Source organism: Cryptotermes secundus, unplaced genomic scaffold, assembly GCF_002891405.2.
Source record: "Cryptotermes secundus unplaced genomic scaffold, Csec_1.0 scaffold88, whole genome shotgun sequence".
Lineage (NCBI taxonomy): Eukaryota > Metazoa > Arthropoda > Insecta > Blattodea > Kalotermitidae > Cryptotermes > Cryptotermes secundus.
Genome location: NW_019724585.1, coordinates 1,534,954 through 1,558,515, shown reverse-complemented (window position 1 = coordinate 1,558,515; position 23,562 = coordinate 1,534,954). Strand labels below are relative to the sequence as shown.

At 41.3% G+C, this 23,562-nt stretch overlaps 1 protein-coding gene across 1 annotated transcript in view; it reads right to left on the bottom strand.

Moving 5' to 3' along the window:
• Positions 1–22,813, bottom strand: part of LOC111862291 — a 181,977-nt gene extending 159,164 nt beyond the window's left edge. The window contains exon 1 of the mRNA XM_023847557.2: positions 22,570–22,813. Coding sequence (XP_023703325.1) covers positions 22,570–22,574 — 5 coding nt within the window. The 5' untranslated portion in view covers positions 22,575–22,813. The remainder of the gene's footprint in view (positions 1–22,569) is intronic.
• Positions 22,814–23,562: the final 749 nt, after the last annotated feature.

Here is a 23,562-nt window from a genome sequence, read left to right as displayed (position 1 = left end):
TTCTTCCTATTCTCTGATCGGAACACTGCAGATAACCCGTAATTAATCACGATGAAATATATCACTAAGACAACAATTAACTAGTAATTAACCTCTTATGCCAACTTTTAGTCTTACAATTTCAGCTCCTTCTTGATCTTCCCAGGCACCGCTTTCAAAGTTGTATCCCCACCAAATTTCCTCATGAATTTCTTGTTTGTCATACCCTAGCTACATTCCAAGCCCACTATACTTCACTACAACAGTATGTGGTACCTCATATAAAATCAAGAGATGCCTCGTTATATGTTCATAAGAATTTCAAATACATCTAAATTATGATTTTTCAAAATATTTTTTAAATAATTTGTTACAATTTTATAAACAGTACACCATTATTATTATTATTATTATTCTTTTTGGAGGGGGTGGGTTTCCCCATGCACTGCGACCAGTTGTTGATCTATTGTGCGTCCCCCTTTAATTTCTACCGTCGCCATGGCCTTCCAGTACTGGTGCTCGCTATCAGCCCCGTTCTACCACCAAGGTCGGCCCTCTCTGGCAGTGGTCCCCGATACTTCCCCATCTACCGGAGGAATTGGAAGCTATTTGGGCGGGAAACTTTGCCTAATTTTGCTCAGAGGTCTCCTAGAGACATGAGGATCTTTTAACAGTACACCATTTCACAGATGGCTGAATTTTTATAGGATATAAGCCCACTGATTCTGTCAAGCTCCAGAGATTTTCAAGACTCCCCTAATGATATAATCATGTGAAAGTGTGAATATTGCCCTACTGTAATATATAATTTCAATGTTTTCAGCGTCTAGTAAACAAGTGCACTTTTATGGTCAAGCCCAGACTTAACGAGTAGCTCTATGCTCCTTGCGTGCTGTGAAATAGGATGGTGTTGGCTAACACGTCAATACGAATTAACATTCTGTGCAGAAGCATATACGTTTTAATAAGCAATTAGTGTTGACAAATGTTCTCAGTACGAATCGACAATGCATACTACACGGAAATGAACAATACAGCCCATTGCGCTATCAGCCCATGTGTTTGGGTGGGAATAAGAAAGTGTGAGACGGAGCAATACCTCGCGGGAAAACAAAACCAAGGAACCATAACCTACATTCACACAGATTTTGAAATTTTAAATTCAATTTCTTTTGTATCCTCAACAAGTATTAGCACACACTGTAAAAGGGTTTCTATTGAATGTCCTGTATTCTAACGTATTACATAAAACTCTTCCTGTAAATTTATATCCTTATATAACTTCATTCTCATAAGAGTTAACTAAGTCCGTGATGCAAATTTCTTCTTAATATGCTGGCAGTTACTAAGCTGGTTACAAAATTCCCCGAGCTCAGCCAGTATAGCGACCTGACTACGGGAGTCGGGTCCCGGTAGGAACAAAAGATTTTCTCCGCGTGTCCAGATCAGATCTAGGGCCCACCCAACCTCCTATACAACGGGTGCTTGGAGATGCTTCCCGGAAAGCAAGGCGGCAGGGACAAGGAACTTACTACTCACAAAATCTTGTGCAAAAAGTAAGAAATAGTGGAGCTGTAAGTCCACTCCTCCATATGTCTTCATGGCGTGGTGCTTAACTAATTAAAGGCAAGGGATAACAGTCCTGTGGATACTGAAGGTTCATTACCATGTAGATATATGTTCGCCAGTGGACCCTATCTTCAGCTGGATGAATCCAATCCACACCCTCACACTTTTTTTAAGATCAATTGTTTTGCTACCCTCACATTTATGCCCAGGTCTCAGGTATTCAGGTTTACCAAATAAAATTTTGCATACGCTTGCCATAACAAATAACAGGTAAACGAGCTAACTAACACGGGTACAAGGTCCTACCCGAGAGCCTAACAGTGACACAGCTAGCCAAGAAATAACGTATCTTTGAAGAAATCCAGGATTCAATTTCGTTTCCACAAAACATCTTTTTAACGAGTGTTTTACGTTTTATTTTAACAACAGTTTGTTTTAGAATATCTTTACTCTTTTCATTGAAGGTTACAGCAATTTCTGGTGCGACCAGTTTGGTACGACACAAAATAGTGTTAACAGTTTTAGTTCTTCCGTTTTGGCATGATGATATGGGACGTGCAGCCTATCGCTTGAAATGAGTAACAATGGTTTGTATGGAGTATAGCAGATACAAAAAAAAAATGACAATTTTTTCCGAAAGTGTTGGATCTGAGATTATCACGGCGGTGACTCTGAAGGGTCCTGCCTTCTGAGTCGTAACACCGTGTAGATGGGAGAGCAAAAAAACAGAATATGCAGGTGGTATGTTTCTTTCTTCTCTGTTTTACTCTTCGTCTCTAAAGATGGATGAGATATTTTCCTCAGAAACGTCAGATTCCCTCCGAACTACACGGTGTTACATCTTAGAAGGCTGTCCTGTAAGTTTTTAATTTGTATTAAAAGTAAAATTCCCAAGCGAAGAATATATCGGCTAGCAAGTAAAACTACTGTAATTATAGTGATTTCCAAAGTTTCGATGTGTGCAGAAGGGCAATAATCGTACAGCTAAGTTGTGAGTTTCCATTTCTCCCTGCACGAGCAAATCACTTTCGGTCAAGGAGAAGATAAGGAAGGCCTGTTTCAAAACGTGGCTGCATATTCACCGTGATCTTAATACGTCGTCTGTTACATAGCACCACCTGGATGGTAGATTTACGTTGCAATAGTGTTTTCTAAATATCGGCTGGATTATAAGGTCGCTGCCATTTCAGATATTCAAAATGTTCACTTATCATTAATGGTACATAATGTTAAGTATTGTAAGCATTTATTTATAGCGTACTTGACGATAACTCAATCTAAATTGCGTTGATTTAAGTATGAAGGCGAGATGATGTTCATACCATACAACCCGTTAATTGGCTCGGAAGGAATTAAGGAAAAAGAAGAAACTCTGAGGTATGTTAACGTAATTCTGCTGATAATAAATAAGACAGTGTGATTAAAACAGCTAAAAATTAGGTTTAACAAAATTCGCCGTTAATATTTGAACGCTGAGACTTGTACGGGCAAAAAAAAAAAAAAAAGCCCCACATCCTTGAAGTTGAGATACCACAATTTATTTTGCTACCAGAACAAAAACCAACATCCATGCCAACAGGTTCTTGAGAGAACAGTTTATCAAACTATAAGCAACCCAAGAGGAAACTCTCAATTATCTTCTAAAAAAAATACGCTTTGATATATGTGAATTAATTACGAATGGTTTACGAAGAGGAAAAATAAGCCGCTATAGGATTCAAACAGGATGTGTAAAAAAAAATATGAAAAGAAATGTGTGAACCTTCTCGAATCCTGCTTGCCCGTAGCGGGCCAAGCTCACAGGCTAAAGTACTGAGAATTCTTCGTGGCCAGCCGCGACGGTTCAGTCAGTAAAGTGATTCGTTTGAATTCCCGGCACCTCCTCTAGACCGCGTTTGGTGCTTACACAGTATTCTACAGAACATATATCGGAGATCCCCACCCCTGAAATTCCTCATTACTGTCTGATGCAGGGGTTACGAATGTGTGCTGCTTTACAACTCTCCCATATAAACTTTAATTTCCTGATGCTCCGACATTCGTTTAACTTCGCCTTTTACCGTTGGCTGTCTTTCATAACCTATAAGTCTCTGAGACTGGGCTCCGTGGTCCGATAACAGTCCGACAACATTAATAAACATTACGGGAACCCTCGCTAATCCGAATTAATTTGAGGGGAAGTCATAATCCTGATTAATGAAGCAAAAGATACCCCCGAAAGACAATAAAAACTTAAAAAATAGATTGGAAATTTAATAATATATGTAGTGCCGATGAAAATAAATAAAAAAACATCACTGCAATAATGTCTTTCTTTGTCAGAAGCTGAAATCCAGGGTCTCCTTCATCCAGCTCAAGCAAAGCTTGGATACTTTGTGTGGTTTCAGTCTCTCCAGCTGCCCTCAACACAGTCTGAAAGTCCTCTTGCTCTAAACCCATTTGCTCCTAAGTTCCATGTGTCTTTTAAAGTTTATACTCAACTGTGAACAGAATTTTTTAATTGTTCACATACAGATCAGGATTATCCAACATCTGGATTAAAAACCTGATTAGCGAGGGTTTACTGTATGTGTATGGTATTACAACTCTATTTCATGTCGGTTTCGAGTTCCGCACTTCTGAGAGAGTGCGCTGAAGCTGAACACGTCGTAATTAGGCCATGTTAAGTCAACCAATTAATTAATTATAACACAGGTTTAACAAATTACATGCACTGAGCCATAGTCAAAAACAAAACTAAAAAATGAAAGTTGCTGATTTATTTTAAAAATTAAGATAGGTAAAATTTACGTTATTTTCAATGTAAATTGGACATCCTTGCCATATTTAATGTAAAACTGAGCTAAGTCTCCCGCAGTAGAACGCTTAAGCTGAATGGTGGCGAGTATGAACCAGTTCTGGCCTACTACATGCTGGCCATTCCACCAGACCCTTCCCCCCTCCCCCTCTCTACTATTCCCTATGTAGCCACACTCATTTTCCTCCTTCTCTTATATATATGTGTTTACTCGACTTGACTCAGTCTGTTGCACCTGCTCTAGCTGGTTCGCTTGTAGATTTCTTCTTGTTTTCTACCTGAAGATGGAGACGATACGTTCCTCCAAAACGTCGGTTAATACAATTTATACACGGCGCCACATCCCAGAAGACGGCTATCTTCAAGATCCATCCAGTTTTCATTTTCACAATATACTAATCTAAGAGGATCTCAGTCTTAGTCTCCAGATTCATTAGTCTCAAAATGGTCGCGTCTTACACAACTTCCCAATCAATATCTGGTATAAATTCCCTATTTTTCCCTCGTAAAAACATGCCCAGATCATTGTAGCCTCCGTATTACATAGCATCAACAATATTAGATGACCAATATAAGTCACAAGTTCCTAGTTACACAAATATAATGTCCTACATCACCAAACCTCATCCTTTATTTTCCTATCCAATTTGTTTTCGAGTGCGCATAATTTCTATTATTTCTCGAAATAAGAGAAAACATTTCTGACAAATATCACAAAACTGTTCTTATAAAACATCGCAAATGAGCAGCTGTCAATCGCTTTTCCTGTTCAGGAGGTATCGGTTTAGAGTTCCGGTCCAGAGACTGGCTGTCCTGCCACAGGGGTTGCGGGAGGACTGGGAGGTCCTTAAATTATCCATTATCACTTCTCCCCATCTCCTTTCCCTTTCGTCACTAACTACTATCCGAAGAGAAGTAACATTTGGAGATGAAATCTGTAGTTAAATAAGTAAAATATCTCTGTTGTTGCACGATCTCTTGTTCGACTCTCAGTCCAGAGATCGGCATCCTGAATAAGGTTTCCCATAGTTTCCCCTTGGACACTGGAGGTAAATGCTTAGACAGTTTCTTAAAACAGGACTTCAGCAGTTCTTTCCATATCTTATTATTCAACGCTACGTAGTGAATACCAGAAATAATGTCTTTAACTTAGAACTGAAACAAAACTATTCCTACCTCCTACAATACCCTGTGTGACGAATTGAAGTACTTCCTCTTAACAGCCTTTGGCACATACCTGCAAAGGAAAATTATACATGAAGATTACTCGGTATACACCTGTTGTAGCAAACAACTTAAATGATGCGGCATGTGTGATTGGCAACACTGCTCTCTAACTATGTTGTGTGATTTCTGTGAGTCACTTTAACATGGCAACTAGAGTGATATTAGGGCCGCAGAGCTCTTCAGAGAGAACACGCCCTGCTTACAGCTCCAGGCCCTGTCTGACACCGAGCGTTGCTAACGTGTCTAGCCCTCAAGCGATATCTTTAAAACTCGTGACGATGTACAAATAACAGTCAAATGAAAACTCAAAGAAAAAGACTCCAAGTTCTGTGGACAGGGAACAGAAAACCTCATCGCTCTGCATAATAATCGTCTGTCTCCAAGGCAACAAACTGCGTAACAGCCATACAGTAACATTCTCTTACCAACACCGACAGTTCAAAAACTTACTTCCAAACAAAAGCCTTCAACTCTTACATTTCTACCACCCCGCGTGAATATTACCGTGTGCGGTTTCTAAGGGTAACTATCTCATGCAGTACTGTCTTCCAGAAGCTGATAGTAGCTCAGTCGGTCAAGAAATTCTCCATCTTTTATAATAGCCAGACAAGTTAATAAGAATCCGCCTCTGGATCATTCTGGACAAGATTAATTCAGTCCACATCCTCATAGCCAGTTTCTTTAACAATTAATTAAATTTCTCCACGTTTTCTTTGCAAATATTCGGTTTGTACTTTCCAAAAATTCGATCAAAATGTTGTCGTTATTTGCGGACGACACCGTGATCATCTCAGCCAACACAGATCCAGCAATAGCTACCTTCACTTTGCAAAATCATCTAAATCAAATACAAGAGTGGACAAATACATGGAAAATAAAAATCAACGAAACCAAGTCAGTGCAAGTAAACTTCAGTCTAAGAAGAGAACAAGGTCATGCAGTTTCTTTAATAACATACAAATACCTGAAACACCCAGCACAAAATACTTAGGTATTCATCTAGACAACCATCTAACCTGAAAGGAACAGATTACTAAAAAAACGCAAACAGACTGATCTAAAAATCAAGGATATGCATTGGTTTTTTTTTCCCCTTGGCACTATAGCCCCAGTGGGCCTAGGCCTACCTCCATGAACTTCTCCGTTCACTTCGGTTTTTCTAGATCTTACACATTCGGTAGGACTCCTTGGGCGGGTGATCAGCTCGTCGCAAGGCCTCTACCTGCACACAAACATAGAAAACACACACACAAACATCCATGACCTGAGTGGGATTCGAACCCACGATCCCGGCTTCCGAGCGAGCGAAGACAGTGCATGCCTTAGACCGCTCGGCTACCGTGACCGGCTGTTTACAATTTACCATACATAATTATGCTCTTCTTTTGTTCGACACACCCACTACGTATAGTTCCAGTTGACATAACACTTCAAATTGAAGTAATGATAGATAACAGGCCGGTCACGGTGGCCGAGCGGCCTAAAGCATACATTGTTTTCGCTAGCTCGGAAGCCGGGATGGTTGGTTGGAGTCCCACTCAGGGCGTGATGTTCACTGTTTGTGTGTGTGTTTGTGTGTGTGTATGTGTGTGTGTGTGTGTGCGTTCGTTTTTCTGTGTTTGTGTACAGGTAGAGGCCCTGCGACGAGCTGATCACCCGCCCAAGGAGTCCTACAGGATGTCTAAGATCTAGTAAACCAAAGTGAAACGGAGAAATTCATAGAGTTAGGCCAAGGCCCAAATTGAGGCTGTAGCGCCAAAGAAAAAAAAACGATATATAACAACAGCAAAGTGTACGTCCCCTAGACTTGTCAATTTATGGGCCATAAACATTCACTAGTACAGGGTGATCTATTACAGAACGGCTTCGCCAAGGTTAATGAATGTTAGATATGCTAAGGGGGTCACTGTTGTGTAACATATTCAGAACAGCTCAGCTTGCCCCCCTTCCATTTCAAGATATTGTTCCCAGCGTTCCACAGTAGCTCTGAAAACATCACGAAGCATTTTGGGTGTCAATGCTTCTGCTGCTTTCGTAAATGCTTTGCCGTAGGTCATTAAGATCAGGAACCATTGTTCTGTACACCTGAGACTTAATGAAGCCCCAGGCAAAGAAGTCTAATGGTGTCAAGTCGGGGGAGCGTGGCGCCCAATGTTTCTGTGCAAATCTCCCTATCCATGTATACCGAAAAGTGTTATTGCGGTAGTCACGCACTTGAAGATAAGGCACTCGTTTCTTGCATTTAAATTGCAAAACTCTCCAAACAATTGTCTTTGTGTGTCAAGTTGGTTACATAAGTGGCGAACTGATGCACGTGGGATTTGCTCAATTGCTTGGTGAATGCGTCCTACGTCTTCTTCAGAAGTCTGTGGTTGCCTGAACGTTCCTCACCGAGCACATGTTCCTGTTCTCTTGAACTTGTTAACTAGAAGTCGGATATTGATTATAGTAGGAGCTGGTTTTCTTAAGTTTCATTCAAAATTTTGTTGCACATGTTGTTAGTCCACGCAATCGAGCGGAAAGAAAAACGCTGCTCTCTCTTCAATGCTGAACATATTTCTTGATTACGCTGATAGAAGCAAAAAAGACTGAAGAATGGATTGAGACTTTCGGATCATCCTGTATATATGACACTGTATCTGTAGGGGCAGAGTGACGAATGTAAGGTTAATGTGTAGGATGTGTTACGCCGCTTTTGCACTCAATAGGTTGTTTCCTTGGGACCTTTCATTTATGATTTGTATTTTTGTAATTTTCATGAGAAGTGAAGAAAGAACTGGCAGAGCTGAGTTGAAGATGTCAGGCTAAATAACTTACGAAATATTTTTTTTCTAGAATATTAACTCTCAGTTAGCCATCATCTCAATAGAATTTTAATTTCTATAACAACCGCATACGAGACGTCACGCTCGTGTGATCAGTTCTGCAAAACAAATAACAAAACTGGAAAGACACAATACTTGTACTACATAACAATTCAGTTTGTAACAGCGTTCGCACCTCCACGGAACGATTATTGAGTTCGGTACGTTCGTCCGACCGTCGAGATAATTACACAAAAGGGCAGCCACGTGTACATTTCTGAACTCATATACATTCAACATTCAACAAATGATGTTCCGAAAACAACCAAAGATTTCATAAATTTCATATTCTCAGCAATTACGAGGAAGTTGCTTCTTCCTACCTCAATTAAGGAGTCAGCATGTATATAAATATACATTTCATTTAAATACAATTCATCGCATGCCGAAAACTTTCATTCTTGTGCGTAAGTAATGCGGTGGCATTAGGCCAACAGATTGTATTGCTAGACAGATGGTAGCTAATCTTGAGGAGGAATTATCCCTTCAGATACAAACTCCGTGGCATGTAGTCCGCAAGCGTACTATACCGACCTAGCGACAGCCGCTTGTCAGCGAAGTTAGTGCCAACTTTAGCGGATAGAGGGTGTTGCGTGGTCAGCGCAACGGATCCCCATGGCCGTTAATCTCGGTTTCCTAGACCGGAGCCGCTATTTCCTTGAAATAGCTCCTCAATTATCATCATGCGGCTGAGTGGACCCCGTTCCACTACTTCTCAGGAAATCTGGAAGCGCCGGAAATCGAACCTCTTGATCTGTAGCCAGGAATTCTAGCCACTAGACTACAGAAGCGTTCATCCCTTCAGATACGACATTTATTTCAATGTTGCAATCAGGTTAGGCCTAGTTACAGTCTCCACTGAACTGCAATTCACAGCACACTTTGTCATTAACCGAACTTCCCGAAGAACTCTTCTTACTCGATAACACACAAGGCTATACTTTCAAAATAATACACGGTTTCTACCGTTTCTACATCATGTCCGCATACATGTAAATTATATTCAGTTTTGAAGCGTAAGTCGAACCTTCAAACTTCTGTAAAGAATATATGTTTTACTTATTATACGTCAAATTTACATCAAATAATGAAATCCCCCTTTGTGTCATAAAATTATATTACATTAAAGTATGAAAATGTAAAGCTATCCCTGTAACAGACCGTGAAAGCCCATAGGATTGTGAAACGTCGACGCTCCCACATCTTCTAGACAATCGGCTTGCAGATGGCGGTAAGGTTGTCAGCCTTACGCGCCGGCCTCCCTTTACCCCCCCCCCCTCCCGGAAGATTCCTGGTACTCATTTCTGTTAGAGATTGAGTCGAACCAGGGAAGGATTAGGAAATTGAAAAATAAAATGACATCATCGGGAATAGAACCCGTGACCTTCCGGCTTGTAGTGTAGTGCCTCAACCAAGTACGCTACCAAGTGCCTCCAGGCGTATGGGAGAGCAGATGTATAGAGCCACATTTTCTTGACCTTGATACTAGTTGGAGGTGAGTGGTTAGCTTCACGCCCTGGCCGCTTTACCCCCGGGGACAAAGGTCCCGATGCTCATTGGATAAGAGGCTGGGAGGGCCTCAGAGCCGGTGTGGACAACGTGGAGAAGAGAAAATTCTTGACCCTGCCGGGACTCGAACTCCGATCCCTTAGTCGTCCAGTCCGTAGCCAGTCGCTATAGATAATAAAATTTAAGATATTATTTTTTTCTGGGCCATGACGCCGTGTAGTCTCATAGGTAATAGCAAACGTTTCGGACGAACTTCCTTGTCGCCATCTTGAAGGTTGGAACTGTTACCGCGGAACAAGCACCGTCGCGGGGTTTAGAATCTCACAGCGGTATCAAGAACATGGTGGTCTGTAATGTGACTCCGTATAGTTTGGTAGTTTGATATCGAAGCTTCGAAAGAATCTGCCGGCTGTATTTCTTATTCTGAAAGTCGGTATCCATCCAACAAATTATACGGCGTCACATCCCAGAAGACTGCAATCTTATACGAGCACCTTACTCTCCCATGACGGAGACGTCTGATCCAATGGCATGCGCTTCGTAAACACTTCGATTCCTTCAGGCCGTTCAAGGGAAGTAACGCTGCATGCTACGAGCTGCACAGAGGAAGAAAGGAATGGAGAGAGGAAGTGAGAAAGTTAGAAAGAAGGCACAAATCTGTGGGTGGGACGGAAGAGTGAGTGAACATATATTTAGCACTTCGAAAAACGAGGCAAATCTGCAACAAAATAAGTGCTTCAATTGTTTCTGTAAGGAAAGCAATTCTGGGGTGCTCCATAGCTCAAGCGATTAGTCGCTGGCTTCCCACCGCGGCGGCCCGGGTTCGATCCCGGTTCTGGTCAAGTGGGATTTGTGGTGGACAAAGTGGCGCTAGGGCAGGTTTTCTCCGAGTACTTCGGTTTCCCCTGCCAATCTTCATTCCACCAATTGCTCCACAATCACCCTCACCTATCATCTGGGGCTGGTACAATAGGCCAGAAGTGGCCGCAGTACAAGTGATTAGTCCCACCCCACTAGCATTAATTAGTATCACTTCGTTGTCGAACGTGCTTTACAACAACAGGAGGCAAACACGGATAGTGTTTACTCAAATACATCTTAAAACTTCATGGAGATATATGCATTCCTGCATACTAATGAAGTAGTCACTGTAATATTTATATACCCAGTGTGGACTGGTACAACATGATTTGCGAATGGTTCTTGCTCAGGCAGTGATCCACGGATGTCGGGAATATACAGTAAATGATGGGACAAGCGGTAGCGTAGTTGGTTGAGGCACTATGCTACAAGCCGGAAGGTCGCAGGATGGAATCCCGGTGAGGTCATTGAATTTCTTAAATTTACCTAATCCTTCCAGCCGCACTATGGCCCTGGGGTCGACTCAGCCTCTAACAGAAATGAGTACCAGGAATGTTCTTGGGGGTAAAGGGCAGCCGGCAGGTAAGGCTGATAACCTCACCGCCATCTATGAGCCGACTGTCTATAAAATATGGGAACCTCAACATCTAACAACCTCCATCTAACAGGCCTCCAAGGCCTGTTACAGTGATACCTTTACTTACTCTTTTTACTTTACAATGAATGATAGATTTATTGTTCCGTATCAGAGCACTTCCAAGACACCATTTAAGGAACTGGTTTATATGAAAAAATTTAGATACGTGCTTTTAAGTGAACCTCTAAAACTTCACATACTATAGTTATTCCATGATAAACAGACTACTAATTATTAACATATAACTTAAATTTAAATGAAATTAATGTTTGGAGAATAACAATATATTAGGCTGACTGCTTGTCGTAGGCTGCTACAACTTCAAAATAATTTACAGCATTAAAATCCATTAGAAGTGGTAACTGCATATTACTTCTTGAGAATCCGATGATCGCATATACAGAAACTATTATATTAAATCCTAGGGCTATTCTGTATATCCAAACGATGTCCGCAACAAAAAGCTGAGGAAGTAATCACGGAACAGGCAGCCAGGCTTCATTACTCTCTCGACCTAGCTGGAAACAAATTTCCATTGCTTATATCATATATATATATTCAGTGAAATCGACTAGCAAATCTCATGATCAAATGCGCATGCCTACGGCTACCGGCAAAATTATGATACGGTCATTGGCCTTAGTAAACGTACGGACGTGTTACTTGTAATATCGCAAACATCGCTTGCAACGTCATCTCTTCTTGCTCTGTCCGTTCAGCGCCTGAGCTCGGGACGGCAAGTGGCGCGCCCCGAGGCTTTACGGCGATCTCCAAACACACACGTGAACTCAAGGTCTCTTCCCCATAACATCCGAATGAGTTGACCAGTGGTCACATATTCTATGACAGGCATGCCCAACTTCAAACAGGTTGTGATCGACTTTTTAGTGTCAAAACTGCCAGTGATCTACCACCCTCTCCTATCGTCGTACCTCGCTTTAAGCAAAAATATTGGTAAAAATAACACGACGCATGATGTTAGTTGTAAAAGCAATATACATTGAAAGTACAGACTACTTTAATACGTACTTTCCCTTCAAAATCTGAATACAATAATATCATATTACAAGTGAATTTAAATGCTTTTCACGTATAGTTTCCCTATAAGCCTATGAGATCGACCAAAAATCGTCCCGCGATCGACGCGTTGGACATGCGTGATCTATGAGATGGGAACTGTTTACGTCATTCATACCTGGGATTGCAGAGAATGGGCAGAAACATTCTGGATAACGTGAATATTCAGTGAAATCATAATTTAATGTGTATCGACCGGTTGAGGTGGGAAGTAGATTAATTTGTGGAAACTGAAACTGACATCATTCAGAATAGCGTGCGGCAGCGTGTTAATTCAAAATGAACATGAGTGGAAATAGAAGCCATTATTGAAACTTTTAAATGCTGATAGTATTTATTTTGTCTTTGTTGGGCAAATCGCCCAACCGTAGTCTGTCATAGTTAACGAAGTTAACTAGTTAACTAAGCAGTGCCTCTGCCGTATGGTGGTGAACTAGATATATAAATCGCATCATCAGAAAGGAAATTAAGATTGATTTTCATCCCAATTATATGAACAGGAAGGACTGCTTCTGTCTCAGGCAGTAACAAAAACTCTTCTCCTCCCTGATAGATCTTAGGAAGCGAACCAGACAGGACTCCCTCTCTCTCTCTCTCTCTCTCTCTCTACTTTGTTTCTTCACTGGACCACGTAAATCTGTGTACGCTGCTTTCATCGGGTCACCGACCCTGTCCTCCTCGGTAAGACATCAATCATAAGCCTTTCCTTCTTTCTCTGCCCTTCCTCCACTGTCTTTACCCTTCTTATCACCAAACTGCATGTCTGCACACTTCTTCCTCACCCACCTCAGCTCTCGGCCTACCACACACACCAACCTGCTGAGGTAGCCATTCTCAGGGGAAGTCCTAGACACTCTTCCTTCTTTTCTGTCCGTTAGCCTTGGTCAATTGATGGGAATGGGAATGTCAATGGGAACTGATGGATTGGCTTCCCAGGTCCCTTATGCTTCAGTATGATCACACGTGAATGGCTTCATCGGTTATGAATGATCGAAGCCTGATCATACCCGAGCAGTTCTATTTAACAGACCTCATTTCTTGAGATTCTGGATTCTGCCATCCGGTGTCGATTGGTGTGAGATCCTCCTGAGCGCTACGATCGCAGAATACATGACTGTTGCTGAGCGCAGGTAACGCTTGGTGTTCAAGACTCCACAAGAAACATAGTCGCCTTATCGCTGAGACACCGGAGAGGGAGTGCTTGCGTAAGACCCTTACGAAATATCCGGAAGTTATATAGCGGCTCTTCGAAGATTAATACTGCCGGCGACCCCTGGATACGGATCGTGGAAGAAGAGGAAAAGCTAGGAGAAATGCCTGCCAGTAGTATGTCGGAAAGGGGCTGCCCCAGATGTTGCTGGAATGCTACACTAGCACTCAACTGCGAATGCAGAACTCGCAGCGTCTCGGCGAGGATTCCACTTCAAACGTCCGACCCCCGAGCCAAAACCTTCAGTTCATACAAGTACCGGATCGTGAGCTAAAGCCGACAGTTTCTGAAGATCTTGCTCCAGAACCAAGACCATCGCCTTCGAAAGGGTCGGCTCCAGGGCAAATATCCTAAGTTTCCAGGGGCACAGTCCCCGAGCCCAGTGACTCACAAAAACCTGTTACCACAGGCGGCAGGAAGACAGCCAACCCTCTCGAAAATCCTCTATCTGCAAAAACTAGAAAAAATAAGGGGAACACCTCCTCAATTCCAACCGGCACTTAGAGCTCCGATTAGAAATGACTAACCCCCCCCCCCCCTGAGGATTGGAAAAGTGGACAGCGAGAAGTATGGCTGGATCCGACAAATATCAGTGATGGTGCCCACCATAAGAAAACGACAGGGAAATCACCCCCGTAATGTTGACGTCTCCGTATATCTTTCATTCCAAAAGGAGATAAACCACTACTATGACGGCATGCCTTCAATATACGTGCAGCCCTCTTACAACATCTGTATATTTCTTTTTCTTTTCTCCTCTAAGAGCATGAGCAAAATCAAGGAAAAAATACCAATGTCGGCTGTACGCTACAATCTGGCCAGGAGACCAGATGAGGCTCGATTCCAAGACACCAATGTCGGCTATACGCCACAATCTGGTCAGGAGACCAAACAAGGTTCGATATCAAGACACCAAGTGTCGGTTGAATGGCTGTCCAAAATATATCCTGACGCCTGAGAGAATTTCTCGCTCGTTGTCTGTTCCATGCCGGTTTCTTGCTTGGTTTCTCCAAACACGAATTTTGAGGCGACATGTTCCTCCGAAACATCAGTTGATTTTCAATGGACTACACGGACATTAGCCCCAAGAAGACAGAACTATTTCTAGATCATGACCATTGCGGATGCTATGAAGACATTTAAAGAAAAGAGGGGTTAGAAATTGTTCACTAAATTAGCTTTTAATCTGCAAGTTTGCCAAAACGATTTCATCCTAGTGGAAGCAAGTTTGAGATCGTAGTATAATTGTAGCTACCTTTCCGAAACTTTTCAAGATATTGAGCTTAGGTACTTTTATAAACTTTCTTTGTAACAATTCCCTTAAAAAATTCAACGGACTGAGATAACTGAGGTAAGAAATTTAACATAAAAATCAGAGGTATTAACACCCTTTCCTAAACAAATTAGGGTTGAGAACATCACGTGAACTCGGAATCAACGAAGAAAAGATTATATGCACCCCACCTTACGTAACTGAGCAAAGTTATGTAGGTACCAGTATTAGTTCATTCTGAAGTAAAGCATTATTTTTCTTTCCAGTGTTTTCTGATATTCTTTGTTCAGTTTACGCTTCTTGTGCTGCTCTCTGTAGCGGCTGATGATGTAGGATAAACATACCAGAAAGAGCAGCGGAGAATCCTGAAGCGTTCATGTGGAACTTGAAGAAAGTGCAAGAAGGAAATCCTCAGCCAAAGATGCGTGTCCGGCAGTCACGGGAATTTAATCACGGAAATCTGTAACATCGCTCGAGATTGTACAGAAGAAATCCCCAATTAGTATCTTCAACGTCTTATAGCCTATGTTTTAAGACGGCAAGACTCTAAATAGTGGAGTAAAATATTTAATCAGACGTAAAACACCGTCAAAAAACAGGAAATAATCGTTTTATCTTTACTATACTTTCCACAGCAAGCTACTCTATACTTTAGATGTTAAGTCGCCTTAACCCAGCAGCTGACCGTGTCTGTTCCATTTCCACATTAAGGTAATTTTATTTTTATTTTTTCCAGAATTTGTAAACACACTTAGGAGTTCGTTTTTTCTTCTAATACATAGGTCTGTTCTCCCTTTCTTTCGACTTTTCTTCCTCTTTTCATCTCTTTCTATTTTCTCCTATAAAATGGAACTCATAGCGTGTAAAATTCTTTCTTTTAACTGCACTAAAAGAATTAAGTCTGTATGAGGCTGCAAGGAAATTTCACGTCTGTGTAAGCCAATGGGATAAAGTCTTCCATCATGGTGGAACAGAAGAATTTCTTCCTATTAATGTCTTCTGGCTCGTGACGTAGTGTACAGATCTGACTCTGCTTTCCACCTGTTTTCAAGCTGGTTTCTTAGTTGGCTTATTCTTCTACCCTGAAGATGGAGGCGACATGTTCCTCCGAAGCGTCGTTTGACTTTCTACGGACTACGTGGCATTATATTCCAGAAGAAAGTACTCTTCATAACCACCGCTGTGAGAACCTAACTCCATATACTGCCTCATTGTCTGACGTGGCTTACACTGAAAACCAACTGTTCAAGTATCCGTTCCTTTGTTTACTTTGGCTTAAAATAACTTGTACTGAAATAATGAAATTATTCAATTCTTGTATCACATGTCCTTAATAAGCTGTGCTTAGTGTTTGTAACTATTTACAGAATATGTATTAGATTCATTCTCATACATCACTAAGTTATCCCTGTGTTTGAGTATTTAAGCACTACGCCATGAAGGCGTATGGGGGAGTGGATTTAAACATCCACATTTTCTTGACCTCAGTACTAGCTGGAGGTGACTTATCAGCTTCATACCCCTGCCGCTTTACACCCGGGGTAAGAGACCTCGGTACCCATTGCATAGGAGGCTGGGTGGGCCCGGAAGGCGGTCTCGACGACGTTCGTTGAGACGAGAAAATTGTTGATCCTACCGGGACTCGAACTCCGACCTCTCGGTCGTCCAGTCCATAGTCCGTCATTATATCAACTACGCTCTCTCGGCTCCCATGTATTAATACAAGTCGAATATACATCGTAATGTAAAATAAATAAAGACTTTTAACCTATTATTATTATTGGTAGCTTATTTCGCGACATTATCAGTACTTCAGACTAGATATGTTGAATCGAATAAACGGGCAAAGGTGTGAAGGAAGTGTTCGTGATGTAATATAAGACCCTTTCGGAAACTGCGTGGAAGGACTGAGGGAAATCTGAAAAAAAAAAGAAAAATAATAATCGGTTTCCCGACCGAGATAAGAACCAGGCACCTTCCTAATGTGTCATAAGATGTGCCACTTGATTCAGGTTTCTCGGTTTGAAGCTCTTAAACGACGCACTGATATTAGTAGACAGCAGGAGATGAACGTGGAATTAATCTTACCCTTATATCATGGTTCATACGGTCTCCTAGCAACCACCTGGCGAACAGGCCGGAAGAAAAGCGGAAAGACATGAGGATATTATAAATATGCGACTATTCGTAATTAAACGCTCGTATAAGGCAGTATTCAAAGGATTCCAGGTTACACTGCCGCCACTTAAATACTGGAAACAGAAATCAATAAGTGGCTATGTCAGCATAACATTAACTAATCACATGTAGATAAGAAACGTATTAGCGGATGAAGTGATAAAGAATTGCAAGGATTTGATTTATGGAGTGTGAGTTTAAAAGCAAGATAGTCAATTATGGACAGGGTCGGTCTCAGCAATGACAGACGTTGAGGACAGGCCAAACAAACAATGCTTCCTACGCCTCGCAACCGGATGTAAAAGGACAAGGACGCCAGTAATTCAAACTGAATTGTTCACTGAATCCAAGAAGACGGAACACGACAAATTCCGACTTACGTATAACGGGATATATTGTGTGCTGCTTAGATATTAGTCGTCTTTTTAAGTCGGCATACATCCAACGTGCAATTAAACCGCTCTTATAGGATAATTGTTCTTCCTTGAGCATCCGCAAATTAGGATGAAGCCTGATTTGAATTCGTGTATGGCTCTCAAATGGTCTCCCTGTATCTCCGAATTCCTTTGGTTCGTTAGGAAGTGCAACTTTTGAGAGCCTCTCATTGCCAATTCAGCTACAATGGGTTAAACATTTAACTTTGTAGTAATCTGTTCATCCATTTACAGAATATGGAATTAGTTCCTTCCTCAAATTTTCGCTTACATTGCATTTATTCTGGTACACGTTTTCATTTTTCCTTCACGAAATTCTCTTATATTTCCGTTCTTTGTAAGTAAGGTCTAACTTCGGTATAAACGTAGAGGAACTTCGATCCATAGACTTCAGAGATAGTACGAGCTCTAATCACTGTCAGATTAGCAATTACAAAGCTATACTTTGCTGTAAAAGGAAGACACCGTCATGAAAACTGCTGATTGCTACTAAAATATCAGGTCACTTTGATGAACTTCAACTTGAGCCGCGGGTGAGGATTGCCGGAGAGGTTTCCGTGGTCACATGGATGCAGCAAGCAAAATATATCAGCATTTTTCTCCTCAAGCACTAAGGTAGGACAGTTAATCCTGCCTACGTTTATAGTTTCATTTTCTTCAGACATGCTTCCCCAAAATGGGTACAAGGGGGCTCTTCTCTGGGCGTAAAGCGCCGGGGCGTGACGCTGACAACTCATCTCCAGCTAGTGTCGAGGTCAAAAAATGGGGATATAGTATACATCAACTCCCCCATACGCCTGCATGGCATAGTTCATATTAGTTAAGCATAGGGACACAACTTTACCTTTCACCTTACCTTTACCTTATGCTTCCACAAATAAGTGTTTAATGGCAAAGTAATAACACAAAAACTGATAAGAGTATGATAAAAGAATAAAAGTTGACTATGCTTCCTTGGCAACTTGTCTTCGGAAGGTACGCGATTCAACACCCTGCATGATCACCGGTTATCGCAAGTGATCCTCCTTGTTCTCTATGGGAAATTGCCAGGAAAATGGGTTAAAATAGGACAGAGCTAAATCCTAAACTACTGAGTATTTACGATATTTGTGTCCCGTTCGACGCTATTAACTTTTGACTTTGAAACAATGTCGTTAAATAACTTAAGAATTCATTATTCTTCAGACAGCTTATAATTTCGAACCGTATTTAATTTGGGACTCGCTTTCTTTCTTGACAGTCGGCATATAACTATCGTGCTTAGCTCAGTAACAACGGCATATTGCATTCGAGTAGAACATTACACACAAAAAAGCAAACGCCTCCGCTCCAACTTTTGGCGATTCTGAACCGAGTGTGTCTTCATCCCTTTCTGTGAAGCCAGGCTCCAACTTCCCGATGAACCTAATCATTTATCGGACTCAAATAATTAAGCCCTCTGCTTCTAAACGCATTATCATCGACTACCACAACGCCGCCACCGTCGACGACAACGACCACAATGACGACGACAAAGACCACAATGACAACGACAACGATGATAACGACAACGAAAATGACGACACCGACAACGACGACGACAACGGCTACGACGTCGACGAGGATGACGTCAGCGACAGCGACAACGATGACTACGACAACAGCAACAGGAATAATTCATCATATCTTCGGTACACATTTTACAAGAGAACAACGTTTAACGTGCTGTTTTATTTACCGTATGTAAATTTCACAGCGTTCATGGTTTTTGTGCTATTATTTAATATACAACAGAAGCAGAACAATTTGTTTTGTTGTGTTTGTGTGTGTGTGTGCGCGCGGGTCCGTAAAACAAAATTACTTGTCTAGGCAGTAACGGAAAATTGCACGGCCGGGTTCACATATCACCCTTTCAGCCATAAATCATTAAGATTGTCCAAAGCGGATGTACTTCTTGCGCCTTTCTGGAGGAACCCAACCTCAAGCTGATCGAGGGCATACTACTCATACAATAGAAGTAATACAGCGGCTCTGCACATGGCGTTCTCTGAAATGTTTCGTAAAAAATTCTGTTTTGCTACAGATCTACGAGTATATAGTTTTTTTCCTCCCATCCTAACCACATCCCGGCATATCGCCCTTTCCTACATTTCAATACAACGAAAATACTTGTTATTATCATCTGTGTAAGTGAGGACGCTTGTCATTATGTAACAAATGTATCGTAGTTGTCTGTTTCCTTCATCCTTTCCAGATCCCAATATTTTTCCTAACACTTTATCAATACAACATATTTTAAAACGGCTGTTTTACATATATTTATTTATTTATTCATTCATTCATTCTTCGCACCCTTATCTTCTTCCAACTGCTGTAAAAGAAGGTGGCATTTATTGAAAGTGTCCTCTTTTAAAAATAAATATTAAGTTGGTATCGATTTTTGCAAGATCAGTTCGTGAAAAGAACACCAGCTCTCCAGCATTATTAACTGAAGAAAATCTTTCGGCATGTATAAAATTGTCAGGCAATCCCTTAATAATCGGAAACTTTTAAAAGAGTCCCTTACATTTAAACATAAAAATTTAATCACTTTACTTACTTATTTCTTAAATTAAAACGTGAACCGTCTATGAAGATGCAGCACAAGCAACAGACACTGTGTCCGCATAACCTCGGATATAAGGCAACTCCTTGTACTTCCACTCAGAAAACTTCTGAAGTTTCTTTTACAAAACTAAATCTATCTTTTAGATCTGTTGGGTGTAAGCAAAAAGAAGTGAAAACTATACTATTAATGAATAATAAATTAAAAATTTAATACTTTAAATATAATTCTAAATATTTCCACAAACTTCGTTAGACTCAGAAATTAGAACTATTCATAATACATTTATATTTTACTCGAGCACCCGATAAGAGGCTACATCTCATTTCTAGGCAGTCTCACCTAAGTCAGCTTGCTCAGTATACAATTACTGTATTGTGGCATTTAGGAGGAAAGCATGTCCCGGGCATGTCCCGGGCGAGGATCGGGTACTCCTTGTTACTCATATTATGGTTTCCATACTGCCTCCGATTTCGTGTCATGTTGACAGCCTATATTTTGTTGTGCGTGCACTTCTAGGCAAATTCTTTCCTGGCACTTTCCCGTGCTCCTTGTTTTCAGATGTTTTTCCGACTTCTCTGAATGTAACTTCATGAATACTGCAGCGCCTGCAGTACTCACGTTCCCATATATCAGACTGCTAGAAGAGGGGCAATGTCGGAATTTGATTTCAGGAAACGTACGGTCCGTTACACAGAAACTCCAATGAAGAATATGTACTATAAAACTGCTCCCCAGTCACGTTAACGTGTGCTTGAATGAACGTGTCTGAAGGCCATTCAATTTCTGTTGAAGATTGTCTTCTGTATACATTCTGTTCACATAAGCTATGGATATCCATGTCAGTGTTTTTACCCTATTTTCCTTATTTTGAAAAAAAAATAAAAGAAGGCTTATGGTATCACCATGCTGTCTGTTGAAAATTATGTCTTCTGTATACATTCTGTTCACATAAGCTATGGATATCCATGTCAGTGTTTTTACCCAACTTTCCTTATTTTGAAAAAATAAAATAAAACAAGGCTTATGGGATCACCATGCTGTCTGTGTGTCTACTTATCCCCCTCATAAAATTTGAATGCATGAATCACTATTTATTTAAACTTTGATATGTATAACATGTCATTTGGACCCATCTCAACGGCATACTTCATAAATCCAACCTATCACTCTGTATGTCTGTATGTGTAACCCTCATATCGTTGTTAGGCAACGGCTCGGTAAAAATGTTATCGCTTAAACGAATACACACACAACGATAGAAGAATTATTGGGCGTGTCGTTTTCTATGTGGACCGTGCCGTATCAAAAGTAAGTTCTTCCCAGAACTTGTTTTTAAAATTTACCCAGCCACCCGTGTGCCCACCTATTCGTCTCTATCTATATGTCTTCCTATCTAACCATCTGCATGCTGTCTACCCGTCCATCAGTGTGTCCTGTTCTTTCGACAATTAGCTATCTAACCATCAACAGTATATACAGTACAGTATACACTCATCTATCATTCAACCGTTCATCCTTCAACGTGTTACGTGAGTCTTTAGGGTCACTAGCACGAGAAATACGTTCTCATCGGAAATAACGAGCAGCAAAGCTATTGGTTCATGCACTATCATAATTGAAAATAAGTGCACTGCAGCTTTTCAGACCTGTTTGTCTCAACATTCAATCGAACTCAATTGAAATCTTACAATACTAGGACACGCTGCCGTGATACCTCAGTCGGTAAAGTTAATGGATTCAAGGTGAACCATTTTTCTCTTTCTCACTACAAGCATGTCGATCCTCCTATCTAACGGGTTCGAGAGGTTCTTTTCAGCAGCTTTATCTCATATCTCAACCATACCCAATGCTGTGATATGTGAAGCAAAGCCCAATGACTCCAATAAACCTGATTCGCTGTGGTGAAAAACATGCATGCGTGTGTTAGTTCATTTGTGGGTTGATCACACAAATGTCAGAATAGTTTCAGATTTCACAGTCTTCGGCAGTTGCTTAACTGAAGAGAGCCCATCACGGTTATCAAGTTTAATTCCCACCTCCATATATTACTAAGATGGTCAAAAACAGGAAGGAAAATTAGCTAAATGGCCATTTCCATACATACACGTTCATATATAGGTGTCTGTGTGTATGCACACACACGTCTACACATATACGTACGGGTACAAACATAAACACATGCTCACATAATACATTAGTATGCACATCTACACATAAAACCTTCATAACCTCAAATTTTACTGCTATAATTGTCCTTTCATGCCCTGGAAAAACAAAAGGAAAAAAAGGATTGAAACTGATAAAACAGCGATGCTCTGTAACGGAACCTATCAGAGTGCTAAGCAAATTAATGTCCTGGTTGCCTACCTCATCTGTGAGCAGCAACATCACTAACCCCACTTGACACCAATCACCGATACACACACTAAACACTCTCCGCCTCTCAAACACCAACCGGTATGAGAGGTTCAGTGCTGCGATCTGTTTGTTTTGGTCACCATTGATGCAACGACATCTATCCACTGCACATAGTTAAATGAAACTTGTTTTGGGTAACGGTCAAATACCTCTCATCTTCACGTCCGCTTCCTGGGCACGCCGAGGCGAGACTGACAACTAGTAAGACCAGTAAGACCAGTAAGACAGACTGCCGCACGCTTTGACTTCTTCCCAAACGCTTCCCCTGACCAGCCGACCATTCAGTGCAGGCCGAGGACAACACCAACGATAGAGAGAGAAAGAAAGACGAATGGCAAAGAAAGGAAAAAGCAAACGAAAGTGAATATAGACAACGCATACAGAATGAATAGATACATAATTTTGGTTTCGCAGGTAATTTGCATTCGGAAATCCTGGAGGTGGCCGTCTGTGGTAACGCATGTTTCTGTGGTGCTCCTCATTCCTTCGAGGCAAACCCCTCAAAATTGGCCAGTGCCTCTTATTTCCCACGTCTCTGCTCCGTTTCATGCTACCAGCACTGGTGACTAATGTGAACGAAAATCCCAGGAACAAATCACAGATTGATATAATAATGTTAATGTCCTACGCCTGTGTGTTTGATTTGGTAAAGTATCCGATTCAAGTCTGTATCTCTTTATTGGGTATTCTGACTGAGGTTCTTAATGACTTTCCTCAGTGTGCTCAAAGGGATCACGACCATCTGTGGCCAGTGGCTATTCATTATCATTTCCGCATCTCCCAACACTACACAATCTAGGCAGTTGGGACAGAGTCATTAGATAACATAAAAATGGTTGTTTTCCGTTGTTGCTGACAATCCTTTCCCCCCCCCCTTGGCACTACAGCCCCAGTGGGCCTAGGCCTACCTCCATGAACTCCGTTCACTTCGGTTTTTCTAGG